The 20,313-nt window shown below is 48.0% G+C and overlaps 2 protein-coding genes across 2 annotated transcripts in view; one reads left to right on the top strand and one right to left on the bottom strand.

Annotated features, from left to right (window-relative positions):
* The window catches only part of mettl24 (methyltransferase like 24), a 38,696-nt gene extending 23,221 nt beyond the window's left edge, over positions 1 to 15,475 (top strand). Inside the window, exons 4-5 of the mRNA XM_035421488.1 lie at positions 1,887 to 2,115; positions 13,425 to 15,475. Coding sequence (XP_035277379.1) covers positions 1,887 to 2,115; positions 13,425 to 13,745 — 550 coding nt within the window. The 3' untranslated portion in view covers positions 13,746 to 15,475. The remainder of the gene's footprint in view (positions 1 to 1,886; positions 2,116 to 13,424) is intronic.
* Positions 15,476 to 16,843: 1,368 nt separating this feature from the next.
* Positions 16,844 to 20,313, bottom strand: part of cdc40 (cell division cycle 40 homolog (S. cerevisiae)) — a 33,457-nt gene continuing 29,987 nt past the window's right edge. Inside the window, exons 14-15 of the mRNA XM_035421487.1 lie at positions 18,978 to 19,122; positions 16,844 to 17,513 (exon numbers count right to left, since the gene is read on the bottom strand). Of these exons, the coding sequence (XP_035277378.1) occupies positions 17,336 to 17,513; positions 18,978 to 19,122 (323 nt within the window). The 3' untranslated portion in view covers positions 16,844 to 17,335. The remainder of the gene's footprint in view (positions 17,514 to 18,977; positions 19,123 to 20,313) is intronic.

The following is a 20,313-nucleotide window of genomic DNA, read 5'->3' as shown; positions in this document are numbered from 1 at the left end:
AGGCTAAAGTGAGGTTCGGAGAATTAGCAACTCCACACCCTTCAGAAGTCATAAGCCACGCTCAAGTTTCTCAAGGTCCTGGAAGCCCCCCCCCCCCCCATCTCTAAATATAGCTACTGAATGTCCCTGCTTTTACTGCAGCCGACAGCGGCTTCCTGATCTGCCCACCGATTGGTCACCTCGGTAGCCAATGGCGCGGCCCAACATTCTCTGAACCCAGCCAGAGCAGCTGGATGGGTTTTACACGCAGCGATGGGACAGCGATGTTTATTTCAGAGTAGCAAAGACATCTCACCGTGTCCCCAGTGGAGAGGTCCACTAGGGAATAAAGAAACAGATCGGCCTTCAACACTGAAGGCTAATCCCAAGACGGCAATTAAAAAATGGCTGCAAATATAATTACCTCAGAAGCCCAGCTTGCTCACTAACGGGAATCTCTTACCCAGAACATTAAAGTGCATTATGTCTTATGGGAACCTGGGAAAGAAATGTTCTGGCAACAGACCTGGGCACCTGGCATCAAAGACTCAGGAATACCTGCTGCAGCTATTCTCAGTGTGTTCTGTACCACCAGAACTAAAACATGGCCACCTGTGAGGCAGGGTAGACAGAATCTGCTTTCCTCATAAGGCTAAGGTGAGCTAAACCTTTCAGGAAGACGAGGAGATGGACCACGATGAATGCGGGACAGGAGGAAGTTTTCTGTAGGGGGTTAAAAAGGGCTCTTATCAGAGAGGGAGAGAGCGAGGGAACCGAGAACTCGAGACACAGTGGAGCCATGTGTTGGGTTAAGTCACATAGAGGTGTTGGGTTAAGTTACGAAGCGGTGTTGGATTAAGCTAAAGAAAATGGTTGGGTTACGTCATAGAGAAATGCTGGGCAAGCCATGCCTTAGAAGCACGGAGGCGTGTTGGGTAGGAACAGGAAATCTGTTCATCAGAAGACCGCTTCTGCTACAACCTCAAACCGCGTTAATATGGCTTTACCCACTTCCCCCCTTCCAGTCCCGGGCTGCAATCACTAAACAGGCCCCCACGGCACGTTTGACTCTGTTTGTTTTGGCCTTCCCCTGGCAGCGGTGGTGTGATGGCAATTAGAGGAGCGGCGTCGAGGCCCAGGGCACAGCTGAGCTCCCCGGCTCGTCTTGTTTCCCATTATCAGCCTCCCCTCCCAGTGACACGGTCCCTTAACGGGGCTCACAGCCGAAAACAGGCACCCCCCCCACCTCCACACTACCCCCCACCACACCCCCCCCCCAAAGGTACAGACAGTAAAAACGAGTAATCCTTTCCTCGAGCCCCACCCCCACAAAACACTACACACAGTCAGCGCTGTAAAATCTGAACAGTTTTTAACAGACCCTGATTAGAACCGGCCAGCACACAAAGCTGCAATTTTGATGTGGAGCTGCTGGTTGATGATTCCCCCCCCCCCCCCCCCCCCCCCCGGGGACCTTGAGCACAACTGGAGGGTGCCAAACGCTCAAATCAAATCTGTGTGACTTTGAGGACTAAAACCAGGCTCAACGGCAGACAGACCGCATGGAGAACACAATGCCTTTTTCAAAGCACAACCAAAACTATCCATTCTCCATTTCGACAGTTTACCTGTGTACTTAAGACGTTTAGCAAGACACCCCATCCCCCCAGGTTTGATATTGCTTTCTTCCTTCCTCCCCCCACCACCCCCAGGTTCAATATTGCTTCCCCTCCCCAGTTTATCCTTATTTAAAGCCACCAAAATCCTACAGCCATCTCTGAGTGCAAACCCCAGCATGGATTTGAACCTGCAACCTCTGAGTTACAAAGCCAGCTCCCTAACCGCTACCCTACCCTCCCCTCCCCTACCCTCCCCTCCCCTCCCCTCGTCTCGTCTCGTCTCGTCAGGCTGGGCATGGCGGACAAGCGGCTGGAGCTGAGCCTGGCGGGGGCGGGGTGCGAGGTGCACTGCTTCGACCCCAGCATCAAGCAGCCGCACCTGCAGGACTCCTCGCGCATGTGGCTCCACCGCATCTCCGTGGACTGGCGCGACCCCAACCCCGCCATCCCCGCCCACCAGCAGCGCGGCAGCACCAAGAAGCTGGCCGCCATCCTCAACGACTTCGGGCACCGGAAGGTAGGAACGCGAGGGGGGGGGGGCCCGCCCTCGTCGAATCGCCACGGCGACCACCCGTCTAGTAGAAATCCGTTGGGATCGTAACATTTTGTATGGTGTCACTGATGCAAAGCACCACAAGCAACACAAGACACCTAGGAAAGCCGAAAGCATTCACGCCTGCTCACCTCCCCCCACACCCCCCACCCCCACCCCCGCTCCCCCAGCACCAGGGACACCCATCACCTCCTCAAGAGTAATTTGAGCAGCCAATAAACAAGCAGCGCCGAAACCCAGCGATCGCTCGTCATCGCACGTCTCCCTCCGTCCGCCCGGCAGAGGCTTTGGTCTGCGGCAAATTACAAAAAGCCATTACGGCAAATAACGGCCAAGCACCAATAACCAGAGCGGACAGAAATACTGTAGATAATGAGCACACGGCTGAAAGGACTAGCCTCGTTTCCAGACCCTTTTTGAAAGCACCCACTCTATTATTCTGGGTTTAAGAGAGATTTTTTTTTCTCCTCGGTGCCTGGCGGACCGAAACCAGACGTTGTTGTTAAAACTCCCCGAGAAAGTGTGGAAACCTCATGACCTCCCTCCGTCTGAACACGGAATACAAATTTGAACGCAGCCGGCCCTTTAAGACAAAAAAAAAAAAAAAAAAAACCCTGTACGCAAGGTCACGGCGCGCGCGGCGCATGCTAACGGGCCCGAAGAACGCAGAGCCGCGTTTCTCACGTTTCCTTCCTTCCTTCCTCCCTCCCTCCCTCCCTGCAAATCACCCAGGCGATGAATAATGCATATAAAGAAATTATGCGAGGTTCCGGAAGAATCCATCGATTCAATCTACGCAAAGTTCTCGTAGCGAGCGAGAGAGAGAGAGAGAGAGAGAGCGAGAGAGACAGAGAGAGAGAGAGAGAGAGAGAGAGAGAGAGAGAGAGAGAGAGGGAGAGAGAGAGAGAGAGAGAGAGAGAGAGAGACAGAGAGAGAGAGAGAGAGAGAGAGAGAGAGAGAGAGAGAGAGAGAGAGAGAGAGAGAGAGAGAGAGAGAGAGAGAGAGAGCGGTTGCGAGCGCACGCGAGGGCCAGCCGCTGCGGTGTAATCACAGCTGACCTCATCGCCGTGCGTTTAATCTCTCGTCCACGCGCAGATTCATCCGAGTGCGAGAAACTAAAAGAGGGAGAGAGGCCATAGAGGGTAATGGATGCGTTTCCACGCGCGCTCTATGGTACACATTGGGAAAATGGGCAGTTAGCACGGTTTGCGCATATTAAACACACATATGGATCCATCTTTGATTGGCGCATGAACGCAAGGTGGAATCCAGGCAGCCAATGGACGGGACTTTCCCTTGAGGCTTTGCCCAGTCTCTGATGACAAATCAGTGCCAAGAATGGCAACTCACCCCCCCCCCCCCCACAAAAAAAATACAAAAACCACAACCCCGTCAGAAGTAAACAGGGCTCCACAAAGCTAACAGCGAGTTCCACTGAGACATTGATGCTCATTTCCATTTCTCTTTTCTACAAGGACATCAGATTGCAGAAACGGCACACGCATAAATCTGTCGTGCTCAAAGCTCGAATGTACATTATTTGCATTGTAATGGATGAAGGGTGTACAAAATGCTGTACAATTCTGGCGTAGACTTCAAAAGAGGGGCTTGTGTTTCTCCTACCAAACAGAATTATGTGAGCAAGATAATTAACGGTTGATGGATTGCTTGGGTGCGTGTGTGTGTGTGTGTGTGTGTGTGTGTGTGAGCGTGTGAGTGCTGTGTGGTGTGTGTGCATGTGCATGGTGTGGTGTGTGCGTGTACATGGTGTGGTATGTGTGTGTGTGTGTGTGTGTGTGTGAGTGTGTGCTGAGTGCTGTGTGGTGTGTGCATGTATGTATGGTGTATGGTGCAGTGCGTGTGCATGGTATGGTATATGATGTGCGTGTGTGTATGTGTCTATGGTGTGTGTATGTGTGTGTGTGTGTGTATGTGTGCATGTCCAGAGGACAGTACCAGCCGTTACCATGCCCGTCCGTCCGCGATGGAGTGACTCACTCGCTCTAATGTGTGAGCGTAGCATGCTAACGGAACAGCCGCTCGCTTCCTGTCGACTCTGCTCTGTCCACTGCATAACAAAGCCGGGGAACTGCTGCTGAGCCCTTTCCAGAGCCCCGAATAAGCTTGTTGCACAATTACATTACATTACATTACAGGCATTTGGCAGACGCTCTTATCCAGAGCGACGTACAACAAAGTGTATAACCATAACCAGGAACAAGTATGACGAAAACCCTAGAGAGAAATACCGGTCCAGGTACAGGTAAGTGCAGGGAGCAACCGCATAGTTCAACTTGGACCCTGAAGGTTAAACTGATTAACACTAACACAACGAGAACGGCAACAACGCAGTCTATGCAAAAAATACAAGCAGTATTGCGGGCCTGCCAGGCAGCACCAGCCGCCTGCATCGTTTCCTTCAGAATTTCAGTTATCTGGCTCACCGGAGAGAGAGCCGCCCACTTTTAACAGCCTTCCTCACACGATTAAAAATTATTCGTTTCGATTACGCCACTTCACCTAGACGGCAGTTCCAGTAGTGTTCTGCTGTTTCCCCATTCTTTTTCTAAACGCCAACTTTAGAGGCCAACTTAAAAATGTTATTATTTCCTTTAATAATAATGAATACCCGTCCACAGAAATAACTGTAAATGACTCGATTTAAGTCTGCATCTCAAATTCAAAGATACAGATGTTTTCAGTATCTTTATTGTTGTTAAAAAGCTATTTATTTACTCTACCAATTCATTCTCAGTACAAATAAAAAGACAAAAAAAAAACCTCACCTAGTGAAGCCACCAGAGCTGGATGAACCACATGATCTGAGTCTCATGTTCCTAATGCTGCCAAATTGAGGACTGAGGATTGATAAACCAGATTTACTGAGTGGGAGTTGAGTGGGGGGGGGGGGGGGTGAATCATTCTCCAATTTCCCTGATGATCAAAGACCCGATAAGACACATAATAATAATAAATAATAAAAATAAATAAATAAAAATTTGTAATCACAAACCATGCAGAATGAATAATTCCAAATACATTTCATACAAAAGCTTTCATATTTTTTTTTTTTTTTTTTTTTTTCCTGAATTTGCATCACCGGACTGAAAACTACATTTATACCGTATAGGTGAGAATATGAGACTCAGATGAGGGGTCTATTCAAGCGTAAAAAATCAATCATGCTGAAAAACTTTGTTTATCAAAAGCATGAAAATGAGATTCATGGGCATTGCTCTACACAGAACATTGAGAAAACACGCATGCATGCATGCATGTATGCATACACACGCTATGCAGATATACACAGATATTCATAAATGGTAAAAATAGGAGAACTGTAATCCCGCATAAAATCGAAACCCACTCACAGCAATTCCGCCTGATTATCATAATTACCTCCAGAGCCACATCTGAAAACCTATGGTTTAAAAAAAAAAAAAAAAAAAAAAAAAAAAAAAAAAAAATGCGGGCTAGTTATGAAAGATGAAATTAATCATGGTATACAAAAACAACAAAAGAAAAAGCAGGAACACGTGATTGATGTGCTGTGCTGTAATTATAACGTCTCCAGCAGAGATGGAAAGATTGCTGCTAAGGAGAGTGGACAGGAAAAGAGAAACGTGCCGTATAGTATAGCTTTGAAACGTGCTGTGTAACTTGTTAACGTGCTGTATAATTCTGAAACGTGCAGTATGACCCTGAAACATGCTGTATGACCCTGAAACGTGCTGTATGACCCTGAAACGTGCTGTATTACTCTGAAACGTGCAGTATGACCCTGAAACGTGCAGTATGACCCTGAAACGTGCTGTATGACCCTGAAACGTGCTGTATTACTCTGAAACGTGCAGTATGACCCTGAAACGTGCAGTATGACCCTGAAACGTGCTGTATTACTCTGAAACGTGCTGTATAACTCAGAAATGGTCCATATAGATCTGGGGTTTTCCAACCTTTTCAGGGACCCCCACCCAGTTTCAAAAGCATCCAGGGGACCCCCATCATAATTAAAATGATATTAGTTATATTAAAAAAAAAAAAAAAAAAAAAAAAAGGTTTTATATTTTGAAATATTTTCCCCAATATACTGTATACAGTCATCGAATCAAGTCTGGCCTGGGAAGCCCGACAGTACCTTCAAAACATGAAAACCCAGGCTCTACATTGCTGGTCAATCCAAAGTAGCAAATGGAGTAAAAATATCTCTTTGAAGAAGAGACAGACCGACCCGCTGTTCGGAACAGAAGACAGGAAAGATTAATTCTGCTGCCGGCCTCAGTAATACAAGGATGTTACACAGCGCTCGACAGACGCCGGGCGAAGCTGGCGGATGGGAAGGTGCGTGTGCATTAATTCTCCCTGGGGGAGGGTCAGACATTGACCCCCCCCCCCCACCCGATTGGTTTCCGAGACACCATTACTGCGAGACAGGCGGCTCGAAGACTCAGCAGAACATTGGGGTGCCATCTCTGCGTGCTCTCCTCTCCGACAACATAATGTTTCTGGAAAAAAAAAACGTTTTCTCACAAGAGAATGCAGGGCAAGGACACTGCAATAAATCTGAAGCAGTGGCGCTTTCAGGCTTAAGGTCCCACCCCCCCTTCCCCCACCGAACTGCAAGTTCTGAACTTGTTTCAATCCACATATTGTAACTCAATGGGACCTTTCTGGTTAAATATAAATAAAAATAAAAAATAAAAATATCGCATTTAGGACTAGCTCGGATTTTAGCGACGGAGGACCGCAAGAACCGACGACGAAGAAGACGGCCGTGATTGGCTACTCCGCGCTCTGATGAGGGGGGGGTGGAGGGGTGGAGTGGGGTTGGGGGGGGGGGGGGGGGGCGTCGACATCTTTGAAAGCCTTCGCTCTCGGCAGGACAGAAGTGATTTAGCGCGGGAGCGAAGACGGTCAGCTCAATATCGTTAAGTGAAGATTGAAATCGACCCCGTGTTCTCTAAAGAGCGCGCTAGAGCACGCTGTTCCGTGCCAGGAAGAAGCCTCAGACCGCCACGCACTTTACACAGCCCGTCACTGCGCTGACACTGTGGCGCGTGCATGCATACACACACGCACAAACACACAACACAGGTGTCTGCGTGTTATATGGAATAATATGTAACACACACACAAACAATAACATGCAGCACATAGGTGTTATATGGAATAATATATAACACACACACAAACAATAACATGCAGCACATAGGTGTTATATGGAATAATATATAACACACACACACAAACAATAACATGCAGCACATAGGTGTTATATGGAATAATATATAACACACACACACACACATATATAGGTGTGTTATATGGAATAATATATAACACACACACACACACACAAACAATAACATGCAGCACATAGGTGTGTTATATGGAATAATATATAACACACACACACAAACAATAACATGCAGCACATAGGTGTTATATGGAATAATATATAACACACACACACACAGGTGTGTTATATGGAATAATATATAACACACACACACACACACACACACACAAACAATAACATGCAGCACATAGGTGTGTTATATGGAATAATATATAACACACACACACAGGTGTGTTATATGGAATAATATATAACACACACACACATAGGTGTGTTATATGGAATAATATATAACACACACACACACAGGTGTGTTATATGGAATAATCTACAACACACACACACACGTGCAGCACATCGGTGACTTGGTGTCATACGGAATAACACACGACCAGCCTACGGCGTAAAAAAAAAAAGCTTTGGTCTAGGCCGAGAGCCGATTTGTACACAAGCCGCACGAGCCTCCTGAGATGAAGGTATCATCCGAGCCCCAGCGGGGGACCAGTTTCACCATCCGCCGAGTCGCCAAAGCAATTTTATCCCCCGCCTCGCAGAAAAAAGCGACGGAGAAGGAGACAGAGGCACGACACGGCTTCCGCGCGCTTTTCATCACGGACGCGGGGACGTGAATTACGGCGCGTTCTGACGCAGCGCCGCGTCGGTTTGGGGGGGGGGGACGGACGGCCGCTCGCGCCGCACGAGTCATAGGCGTAGATTTCGGGGGGGGGGGGAGGGGGGGGGGGGACGCAGGGGATACGTCCCCCTCGATATTTAGAACACGTGCATTTGTCCCCCTGAATTTTGTGTTTTCCTCTACATAAACGAAGACATTTCCCACCGTAAATTGACGCAGAAGAGGCACAAATTGGTGCGTAAAAATTCACCAGGATGTAGGAAATTAGGAGTGTTTGACGCTCAAAATTTCCTGGGGGAGGACCCCCAGACCTCCCGCTTAATGTGCTTAATGTCCCCCCCCCCCCAATGTTCAAACGAAACCTACGCCACTGCAGTTAAGTTTTCAGTGAAAGCTGTCCGATGCACTAATTAAGCAATTTGACCATTCTTTATCCCCCCCATCACTTCCCTTTGATTACTCAATCCCATTAACTCCTCACACTGCAAATTACTGACAAACCCTTTGTTTTCGCAGTAACACATTCTGTGAGGGGTCTTTCACTGTAACTGTATAAGCAGTAGGCTACGTAACACCTTCATAAGCATGACATAACCACTGATGATGCTTATGCCAGTGGGGCGACGTAGCTTAGGAGTAAGAGGGGGGTGTCTGGCAGTCGGAAGGTTGCGGGTTCGATCCCCTGCCCTGGGCGTGTCGAAGTGTCCCTGAGCAAGACGCAAGACCCCTAATTGCTCCCAACGATCCGATTGGTACCTTGCATGGCAGCTTTTCATCGTTGGTGTGTGAGTGTGTATGTGAATGGGTGAATGAGTAACTGTAAAGCACTTTGGATAAAAGCGCTATATAAACGCAGTCCATTTACCAACTCCAAACAGCCAAGTTTAGTGTTATGTCACCCACTGATACACAAAATTGCATTACCTTGACAAACCAAGTAACATGCATCATTTGCGTCTATGAACTTACTGAGATAAGCCCTTTATGATCGCATATGTAGGGCTCATAAAGCTGTAATATAGCACTTATGAAGGAGTCGTTTAGCTCTCATGAAGAACCTTTTACAGAAAGTGTTAAGGATTTTACTCAGTCTGTCTTGAGCTAGAACTTTTTTTATTTGCTAAGTTTACCGTTTGAAGGATTATTATGGGCTGTAAGTCACAGAACACCCCAAAGCGAACCCGAAGCAAAATGTACTTTGTTGAAGACATGAATGCACTTACTTTTAAAGAACCACAAAGACAGCTCTAAAAATAATTACCGGAGATGTTTTTTTTTGATAAACAGTGAGTCATGAATTGGCTGAATGGCACAGGAAAAGCACTGGCCTGCTGTTTGATAACTGCCATCTCGCCTGTGTACTTAGCTTCAAATTCATATATTACTCAACCGTTTCTACTTTTCACAGAGATAGGCTAACACAGGATCGCCACTCTTCTCCGTGGTCGCAAGGCCATCGTTTAACAGTCTAAGATTCAGACTGCGTCTGCTCTCAGTATTAATCAGAAAGCGGAGATTTTTCTGTCAGAACGAACTGTAATTTCTTCACGCAGCAGATAAATTTGAATGCGGAGCCTTTCACACTTCCGCTTCTCATTAAAACAGAACCGCGTGACATCATCAAGGCTGTACAGATCTCTATAGAGTTCCCGAACGTTTATCACAACAACGAGCCGCGAGCCGACGATTAATCACGGCCAAAGGCATCATCGATCCTAGCGAGCGGCTAACGTTTATGAAGCACAATAAACGCGGTGATGTACGGCCGTTTAAACCGCATGTCAGTAATCAACAATTTGCTTTCTATTAAGTTCCGCGCACCAGATTGCCCGCCCGGTTTCAAATCGCACTGAAGCGGACGGTCCTGGAGGGAATTTCTTGGCTTTCTTTTCTTGTCCACACAAATGTTCGGTTTACTTTATGCAATTTGTTGATGTAATCTCGCAAGGGGCTCAGAAATGCACCGAGAGGCCGTGGAACAGGGAAGCTCGCTCGCTGTGTTCTGGATGCTGCTGCAGAGCGAATCTCAGAAACTGCCTGTCAATCAAAGGTTATGTAAAGTCTGCATGACCTTGTATTAAATATTAATTCTCATATCCACAGTCTCCACATACAGTTTAAAGAAATACATTTTTTTTTTTAAAAACCAATCATATATTGAATGTGATATGAACTAATAAGTACCGTATTTTAAATGGTGATTTCATCATTTAATTATCTTAGATACTGAAAAGCCACACAAAAGGAAACTCAAGAGACATTCTTGGCAGTCCTTTTAGCGGTTTTTTAAAAATGACTTTTTTTAAAGCACATTTTCCAAAAAAAGTCCATAAAGAGTTAGAGTTTTTACTTCCAAACACAACAGTGTAAAACAAATTATATAAATTATCTTCTTTGCCCACACTAACAATGTGGAAAGAGCAATTACAGAAGCAGCAGCGTTAACTGGCCATCTAATGAGCAAAGTAACGCCACAGAGTGAATTTACAACAAACCGGTGATAATTTCTGTAGCACGACGCCATAATGAGAGAAGCCTAATAAAATCTAGCTCCAGTGCTGGGCTAAGTCTAATGAGGAATTATTCTTTCTTTTTTTTTTTTTAGAGTTAGTTGCTTTCACTTCATCTCATTAGCATTTTTACTAAATTCATTTGGAGTTTAAAAAAAGAAAAGAGTTCTGTTCTTTTCCGAAGTATTCCAAAAGACATGGAGGGAGAACAAGCGCGCGCGAGAGAGAGAGAGAGAGAGAGAGAGAGAGAGAGAGAGAGAGAGAGAGAGAGAGAGAGAGAGAGAGAGAGAGAGAGAGAGAGAGAGGGAGAGAGAGAGAGACCCCACAGCAGCTGCCGACAGCCAGATTTACAGCTCAGCCTTAATGACTTGCGCACAGAGCAGCGGCGGCCCGTGCGACTGGCCCGACTTCCTGTTCGAACTGCCGACGCGCCGCGGCCCGCGCCGCGTCTTTTAGCTCTCCTTTAAAACCACAGCCCGTCGCATCACTTCCTGCGCGGGTGAAATACAGCGGGGCGACAACGCGGCCAAGACCGAACAAAGGGCCCCAGTCAAGGACGCGCGGAACAGAGAGAGAAAAGAGACGCGGTGTTTATATAAGTGCCCGGGAACAAACCGAGTGGGTGGGGTTGGCTCGCTGGCATGAGGAACGGTGGGTGGGGGTGAAGGGGGGGGGAGGGGGAGGGGGAGGGGGAGGGGGGGTTATTCTCTCTCCAGAGTGTTTACAGAACGCAGAGTAAACATTATCAATCGTCATCTGACAGTCGCAGAAAAAGTTAAGTGGTTCAACATGGGCACAGTGCGCGAGCGCTCAGTCTTAATCGCACACACAGTGTGTGTGCGTGTGTGTGTGTGTGTGCGCGTGTGCGTGCGTGTGCGTGTGTGCGTGTGCGTGCGCGTGTATGACCGTGCATGCACGCATGTACACATGCAGGCATGCGCATGCATATTTCTGTGCGTGGGTGCCTGCGTATGCACGTTTTTGTGTGCACCATACACAGAGCATGTGTGTCTAGATGCACGCATGCGTGCATGTACAGGTCTAACCTTCTATAGCCTCGGTGGTTATCTCCAAACGACAGCTGCGTACCGCTACACGCTCGGTATCCGCGATGGCAGGGAGCACCCTTTTGAATTCGGTGATCCCGTCGAATGAACCTCAGCGCCTCGCAAACGTAGCGACCGGGGAATGTGCTGTAATACCCCCCCCCCCGGCCCTGGGAGAAACACAGAGCGATATCGCTTCTGGAATACGAGGATGAAACGACGGCCATTTTCCGGATGCCCTGCCGGACCCCCCTGTAGGCAGAACATGATTGAGACCGTGTCGTTTACCCCAAAACCAGCTGGCCCACTTTGCCAGCACTCTCCTTCTGCCCCCCCCCCCCCCCCCGCCACCAGGTCTCTGGGGGAGGTGAACTCCTTTCTTTTTCCTCGTGTTCTAATTTAATTTTTTTTTGTATGTGCGTGCGTTTGCAATGAAGATAGAGATCTTCATCGCTCTCTTCCCAGCAGTAAGATATTTGAGCCATATGGTGGTGATTACTGAAGAAGACTGCAGAGTACCCTGTTGTTTCCTCCCCGCCGCCCCCCACCCCCCCAAGAAGAATGCTTGATGTTCATTTTGTGGCAGTGGTTGGAATTTAGGACAATCAGCTTGTGCCAAGCTGCAAAACAAAGAGATTACAAAGCACCTGCCTTTCATTTTAATCCGTGCCAAGCATCGCTGAAGCCGACCAGAAACACTGACCCGTCGCACGCTTTCTGGAGTGCTGCAGACGCCCTCTGTTGACCGATGCATTTCATAAACTTCCTGTTGAAGTATTGATCGTCAAAATTATATTTTGCCAAGAAAACAGTAGAAGAAGCCACATTTGAGCATTTTTTAATTCACTGGGTTTGTTTCGCTCGACAGGTGCGTTACCTGTATAAAGCTTCGGTGTTTTAAGTCACTCTGCTGAAATCTGCTCAACCTCACTTTTTGGGAATCTCTTCATATGTCAATTAGTGGCATCTGCGTGAGTAATATTATGTTAATGAAGGGCAAAAAAAGTAATAATAATAATTTTGCCCCCCCAACGCAGATTCTGCCTGTAGTGATATTGTCTGTAATTGTCAATGAACCCTGAAACCAAATCATATTTTTTCTGCCTACTCTTAAGTCGCCATTTCATTTTCAGGAACATATATATTTATTCTGTTCTGTATAAAAATACATGAGCTATAAATCCTGTCGTTTTATTATAAAGGCCCTGGTATACCATCACAGTAAAATAACTATGTAACTACTCATTAATAATATGTGATATTAGTTAATAAACAGGTAGTAACAGCATAGTAAATGGGTAATAACATAGGTAATTTTTATACTAGATTAGTCAGGAAAATGACAAAATCTATTCAACTGCAAATATGAACAGTAGAATCTGAAATTATTTCAAATCCAGAAATGAATGAATACAGTAAGAGTATGACACGCGGAACGGATGCTTCTACAGACCAAGTGTGATGGTTAAAATGATATATGATAGCACATCAAAATAAAACCATGTGTGTATCAACAAAACTGCTGCGTAGCTGGTTCTTCATGTTTTCCTAGACTCAGGCATGGCCAAAAAAACAAGGGAGGCCTTCCCATTACTCTGTGGCCACTGTGGGAGACTGTGCACACAATGGCAAACGGTGCAGCTGACACACAGATCCCTCACCTCTCTCTCTCTCTCTCTCTCTCTCTCTCTCTCTCTCTCTCTCTCTCTCCTCCCCTCGCGCAGATCGACGTGCTGAAAGCGGACATGGAGAGCGCCGAGTGGAAGATCCTGGAGAACCTGATCCTGGAGGACGTCCTGCAGGAGATCGGGCAGCTGCTGCTGGAGGTGCACCTGCACTGGCCCGGGTTCGAGGTGAGCGGGGACGACAGCACGGTGGTGCGCTACTGGTACAGCCTGCTGCGGGAGCTCCAGCGACATCACTTCCTGCTCTTCTACAGCCACTGTGACATCACCAAGCCCCGCCTCTTCTTGCACAAGAACCTCTTCAACGCCAGCAGCTCCTATACTCTAGGCTGGGTCAACACCAGGTGGAAGCCCCAGTAGAGACTGGCATGGGCGGTGTCCCCAGAGCATGCTGGGAGATGTAGTCTAACCAGGCTGCTCAGAGGCGATCAATGGGAAACTATTGCTACTGCAGGCACTACATTTTTTTAAAATTAATCTTAGTGAACATATTTTCTCAAAGACTGCATGAGCAGTGAAGAAGTCAAATTAATTTGACACTGAGTGTGTACCGCACCTCGAGCATCCTGGGCGACGTAGTCCAAACAGGCTGCTCAGAGGAGATCAATAGGAAACGATTATGCCGTTTTTCCTTCAGGCACTACAATAATTTTTAGTATTGATCCTGGCCCACGTTTTCATCAAGTATGCATGAGCAGCGAAGAAAAACACAATTTGACACCGAGGACACACGACGCCTGAAGCATGCTGGGCGATGTAGTCCAAACAGGCTGCTCAGCGGGGATCAATAGGAAGCAGTGTTATTCAGCTTTAGGCACTATACTTTTTTTTTCTTTGTATTGATCAGGGTATACATTTTTCAGGTATGCATGAACAGTGATGAGAATAATTAAAATGAACCTGACGCCACCGAGTGTGCACAGTACGCACTCCATCATCCACAACTATGCAGAGATGAGGAAAACACAACACTGAACATTTTTAATCACCTGTGAAATTATATACATAAATATATATAACGGTCTTCGCCATCTCAGCAGGCATTTCAAACCTAAAGATTTTCTAGGGGCTGGTCAGCCATTCAAAGCGTCACCCGTGTACCCCCCTCCCCCTCCCCCTCCCCCCACAGGCTTCAAGGGCCTTTGTGGAAATCATTTGTAAATAATGGAAAGAAACACTTCATTTTTGGACAGAAATTATTCGGGAGGCTACAGTGGAACGTTTCTTCAGAACGGAGGGAGATCTCTGGGAAATCTTCGATTAAAGAAGCCGACTCATCCATCTTCCTCCTCCGAGAGACTCGAAGGCCGTTCTTCATAAAAAATAAAACTGAGAAAAAAGATTTCGAATCCCAAAAGAGACGCGACGCCTATTTTAATCACCCTGTTCTCACATCGGCCCCCCCCCCCCACAGCCCCCCCCCCCCCCCCCCCCCCCACCCCCACAGCCTCCAACACCCTTCCGTTTCCGAGATTTTTTAACTACCGCGTAGTTAGGAATCGTCAGATTTATTAAAATTTAATCAGTGGGATTGCGCTCTCTTTCCCTTTGGAAATCATCGATCCCAAACAAACGTATACTGCTTTCGGTTTCATTAAAAAGGGGGGGGGGGGGGGGGGGGGGGGGGGGGGTTAAATTAAGACGTTCATTTCAGCGCTGAAGCCAGCGTTGCTGGTTAATTAATGAGAAGAAGAACCAGCATCCCACAGAGATCCGGGGAGACCATCGAACCACCGGCAGTTTCCTCAAAGTAAGAGACCTGCTGCCTCACCGGCCTACTCCATCGTTTGAATGATCAAATGTCAAGCAGATTCAACCCCCCCCCCCCCCCCACCCACCCACCCAGTGCTCTATGCCATGCATCTTTAAGTATCCAGAGATCTTCTGTTACTTTAGAGGATTAAGAACCAAATCATTTTAGAGACCCGGTGTTTCATTTAAAAAAAACCTTTGGTGTTGCATAGAACTTGGGGGGGTTTGGAGGTGAGGGTCACTATGAGTTAAATCCATTTATAATACTTGGGATTTGTTCCCATTTCTGTTGAAAGGTCAACAAACGGAGCACATTAATAAAAAAAAAATGAAGCACATTTTTATGTGTGTGCCTGTATGTGGGTGAGCATGAGTGTGTGCATGTGAGAGTAAGTGTCTGTGTGCGTGTGAGTATGTGTAGGTGTGCGTGTGAGAGAGAGTGTGTGTGTATGATTGAAGGTGTGTGTGAGTATGTGAGTGAGTGTGTGTATGCGCATGTGAGAGTGAATGTGTGCATCCGTGTGTGTGTATGTGCGTCTGTATGTGCGTATGTGTGTGTGCGTCAGTGTGTATGTGTGCGTATCTGTGTGTGTGTCTGTGCGTATGAGTGTGTGTGTGTGTGCGTGCGTGTGTATGTGCGTATCAGAGTGTGTGTGTGTGTGTGTCTGTGCGGATGAGTGTGTGTGTGTGTGTGTGTGTGTGTGCGTGTGCGTGTGCGTGTGCGCGTGTGTGTGTGTGTGTGTCTGTGTGTGTGTGTATGTGTGTGTGTGTGTGTGTGTGTGTGTGTCTGTGTGTGTGTGTGTGTGTGTGTGTGTGTGAGTGTGTGTGTGTGTGTGTGTGTGTGAGTCTGTGTGTGTGCGTATCAGAGTGTGTGTGTGTGTGTGTGTGTCTGTGTCTCTGTGTGTGTGTGTGTGTGTGTGTGTGTGTCTCTGTGTATGTGTGTGTGTGTGTGTGTGTGTGTGTGTGTGTCTCTGTGTGTGTGTGTGTGTGAGGACAGGAGCCCGCAGCCTCCTCCTGGCGCAATTCGGGAGCAGCTTGGTCCTCCCTCGCATTCCTGCGCCGACACCAGGGCGGGACGACGCTACGCAGACCCATCACCCCCCCCCCCCAGGCGCCGAGTCGCCCCCCCCCCCCTCCACCCCCCGCTGAGGGGGCTGCGTTCTCAGACACCCCTAAACTCACTCCGTACCCCTGCTTTCCCCCCATTAACCTGGCAGAGAAACGCGCTCTGCGTGCTACAGCACTCGGGACGCGGCGCAGAGCTGTACTCCGCACGCTGGCGTCAGGGTAAAGGGTTCGAGGGCTTTTTCATTCAGACACGCTGAATATCGCTCATTATCCACGCTGCTAAATATAAATATGGCTCCGGCGAGCAGGACTTCAACCGCCAGAGGAACATAATATAACATTAAATATAACCACGCAATATACCATGTGTGTGTGGATGACTAGGTAAACACGGTATATGTATTTCACAGCTATGTTTTTTGCCTATATTTTGCTTAAAAAAAGGGTAAAAATTTTGCAATTTGTCTTCAGATCTTGATAATGCATTTTTTAAAAATGTACAGCAGTATACATTCCAATTTCTTAAGGGGTCTCAAGGGAATGCTCTCGATTGGAGCGGTGTTGCTTTACCGTTAACGCGGAAGATAAAAACGCACTGCGCCCTGCAGAGATTAAAATGAAAAACTTGAGATCCAGACCAAGATTAATAAAAAGATTATTATTTCTCCTGAATGTGTTGACTGGAAATATACAAAATTTTATTTTCACAAAGAGGACACGGGTTAAAAAAAAAAAAATTACAACAGTTACAATCATGGGAGCAGGTGCGTGTGTGTGTGTTACTCGCTACGGACTGCGGCCACACGATTCGTTGAAGCGAAGCGACCAATCCCACTGCTCCTTCGCCTGGCCGTAAATAAAACAAGACCCGATCGCTTTCTCTCTCTCTGCTTCGTCCTCGTTTTTTTTTCCTCTCTTTCTTTTTTTTCCCCCCTCTCTTCCTCCGCAGCCCAGCGACTCTCTCCAGGGAGAGAGAGGGAGTAAAAATAACACCACAGAAGAAGAAGAAGAAGAGTGAAGACTGGATGCCAGCCCTGCAGAGCTTTCTTTCTGCGAGTCCGGAGCGCGGGGAGGAGGGGAGGAGGCGCAGGAGGAGGTGCAGGAGGCGCAGAAGGAGGAGGAGGCGGAGTCTAGTCCCACAGCTTGATCTGTCCGTCCCAGCCGCAGGTGATGACCTTGGAGGTCTCGTGCGGGTGCCACAGGGCGCTGATGCACACCTTGTCGTGGGCCTTGATGCGGTGGTACAGCTTGGTGGTCTTCCAGTCCCAGATGTTCAGCTTCCCGTCCGCGTCGCCCGACACCACGTAGCTGTGGGGGGGGGATGGGGGGGGGGGCGGAATTAGGAGACGGCCTATGCATGTATGAACACATCAATATATGCGTGTGTGTACACATCAATATATGCATATGCGTGCGCATGAATATATGCATGCACACGTAAGATCAATGTTTTTCTTCTTGTGCTCTCATTTTCCTAATCCTTATCAACCCCCTATCAAAGGGAGAGAAAAATATAATAAAAATAAATGAATAAAACATTTAAGTACAGTTTAACCCCAGCATGAGGGCGGTTGGTGGTGGGCAGAAAAAAGAAAAGAAAAAAAGAAAAAGAGCTTGCCAAAGAGGTCTGCTGTCACTGCCTATCTTCCTCTGCAGGGTGAAAACACACCAGTGCACACCCAAGCCTGAGCGTTTATTACAGGTTCACTGGCTGTACGTGCACTACATCCAGCACTGCATTCTCAGACCCATCTGCTCCTGAGAAGCACCAGATCCTCGGCCTTCCTCTCGAACCCGCGCCAGACCTTCGACAGCGCGCTGTAGATTTACGCGCCGGCTGCTGCGATCGGACGCGACGCTCTGGACTTCTGCCCCGAACCTTTACGAGCGCACGCTTCGCCACGGACGCGAGCCCGCTAAGCTTCGAAACGCAAATGTAAATAAGCTGATACCGTTTTTTATTTATTGCATCTATTTACTTTTTTATTTAAAGTTTCCTTTCTCAGAAATAAAATGATAAAACGGCGATAACGGAATAATAAAGTGGCGTTCTGGCCGACCTCCGGGAGACGGGCGATCGCTGTCCTCGCCTGCTTTCCAGACGAGGGTATATTTAGCGCCGGGACTTGGCTCGGCGTCAAGAACGCGGCGCAGACTGGCTTCGCTCCGCGCTCTGCAGAGGAGGAGGAGGAGGAGGAGGCCGGGCTCGTAAGCAAGAGCGCTCGGATATCTGAGAACCCCGCCAGGGCGGTCGCTTCCATTATAGATCAGCGCACAAAAAACGGGGAGGTTAATGAGAAAGAAAACTGCAGGATTCGAGGTGAAATAAGACGTCTGGAACGCAAAGGGCAGGCGAGACTGGGATTCAACAGCCCACTCAGACACAGAATGTCTCCAGAGACAGCCGAAAGTCACGGAAGGAGTGAGGGGAAAGCGAGCTTCCGCGCACCGCTGGTTTCCGCAAACAGACGCGGGGAAACCGAAGGGGGTCGTGCCGAGTTCAAGATCAAGTCCTAATGTTCCCCACCGCCGCGAGCCGTCCCCTGATCCACGTTACATTTCAGCGCAGTCGACACTTAGAATTAGCCCCGCGAGGGGTGAGGTCACAGATTAGAATGTTCTCAGCTGAACATTCCAATGCTGATGTAACAATCGCCGCTGGTAACTGAAAGCAGTGCAGTTCTAGAACACTGACTTAGAATACCGAAAGAAAAAAAACCATAAAAACTAGCAAGCTAGCACAGGGCACGTTTCCGGCCCGGAGCACCTCACCTCATGTCGGGGGAGAAGTCCACCTGGCAGGCGTAGCCGGCAACCATGTGGCCCTTGAAGATCTTCTTCTTGTTGAGCCGGAAGCGGTTCTGCGCCCCGAAGATCAGGATCTGGTTATCCATGGACTGGCAGGCCAGCCACTTCCCTGCAGGCACACACACACACACACACACACAGCGGAGGTTAACTACCACAGCCCAGCAGGGCCAAAAATCAAGTGAGGAGGAGGAGGAGAAGGAGAAGGAGAAGGAGGAGGAGGAGAAGGAGAAGGAGAGGAAGAAATGGAACGGCCTTTCTCTGACTGAGAATGCTGAGATTATAAAGCAGCGGTTCTCAGCCCTGTTCCTGGAGATCTACCGTCCCCCACAGGCTCTCATCTCAGCCCTGACGAAGCACATTCTCACTTAACAGCCAGAGATCTCGCTGAGCTGCTAATTAGCAGACTCGGGCCGTGCCAAATTGGGGTTGAAATGAAAAGCAACGCTGACTGTAGATCTCCAGGAACAGGACTCAGGAACCGATGTTGTGAAGCCTGCTGCGTTCTCCTCCTGATGTAAAAGAGTTATAAAAATTAAAAAAAGCTGCTTTTCAACCAAAAATACATTCAGAACGCGCACACCAGCGCTTCTCGCCCACAGACTGGCTTTCATTAGCCGTGTCAGGAGATTCCACCGGTCAGAACGTTCGGCGAACAGAACCATGGAAACAATGCGTAAATGTTCCGCAGAAATGTTACCATTACCAGGGAATGCCAGTGGGGTGGAAATGGGAAAAGCTCGGCCAATTTGCTCCAGTGCACCAACCATTGTTGTCAGCAAAGAAAAGGCACCCTGTTCCTCTCGGTCCACAAACTATATGCTCTCTCAAACAAAACCGAAAAATATCACCCCCACCCCCCCCCTTCGAGGATTCATAAATTATGCACCTTGAAAGAGGCAAACGGGCATCAACACAAAACGTGAACGCGACCGTGGGGGGAAACGGCGGGTTTCTGTTCTTCACCGAAATGAACCTCCCTGATACATGTGCACACCATTCTGCAGAAAACCAGAGAGGCTTCCAGACCTCAAACGCTATAAAAAGGAGAAAAACTGGCGTGCGCACGGATAACGAGGGAAGCCAAAGTTTGGCTGCAGGCACGCGGGCGCGGTGTAATATGAAATGTGCGCTTTATCCTGGGAAACCAGGGAGACCTTCGGATGGCAAACAATGCAACAGTGAAAATGAACTGAGAATGAACGCGCACATTTAACATGCAGCAGGCCGGCTAACAGCACACGTGGGTGGATGTGATAACGAGTGGCAGAGTTTGTGTGCGTGTGTGTGTGTGTGTGTG

The sequence above is a fragment of the Anguilla anguilla genome, chromosome 6 (genome assembly GCF_013347855.1).
Source record: "Anguilla anguilla isolate fAngAng1 chromosome 6, fAngAng1.pri, whole genome shotgun sequence".
Lineage (NCBI taxonomy): Eukaryota > Metazoa > Chordata > Actinopteri > Anguilliformes > Anguillidae > Anguilla > Anguilla anguilla.
The sequence above is the reverse complement of the archived record's forward strand: the minus strand, read 5'-3'. Positions and strand labels throughout refer to the sequence as shown.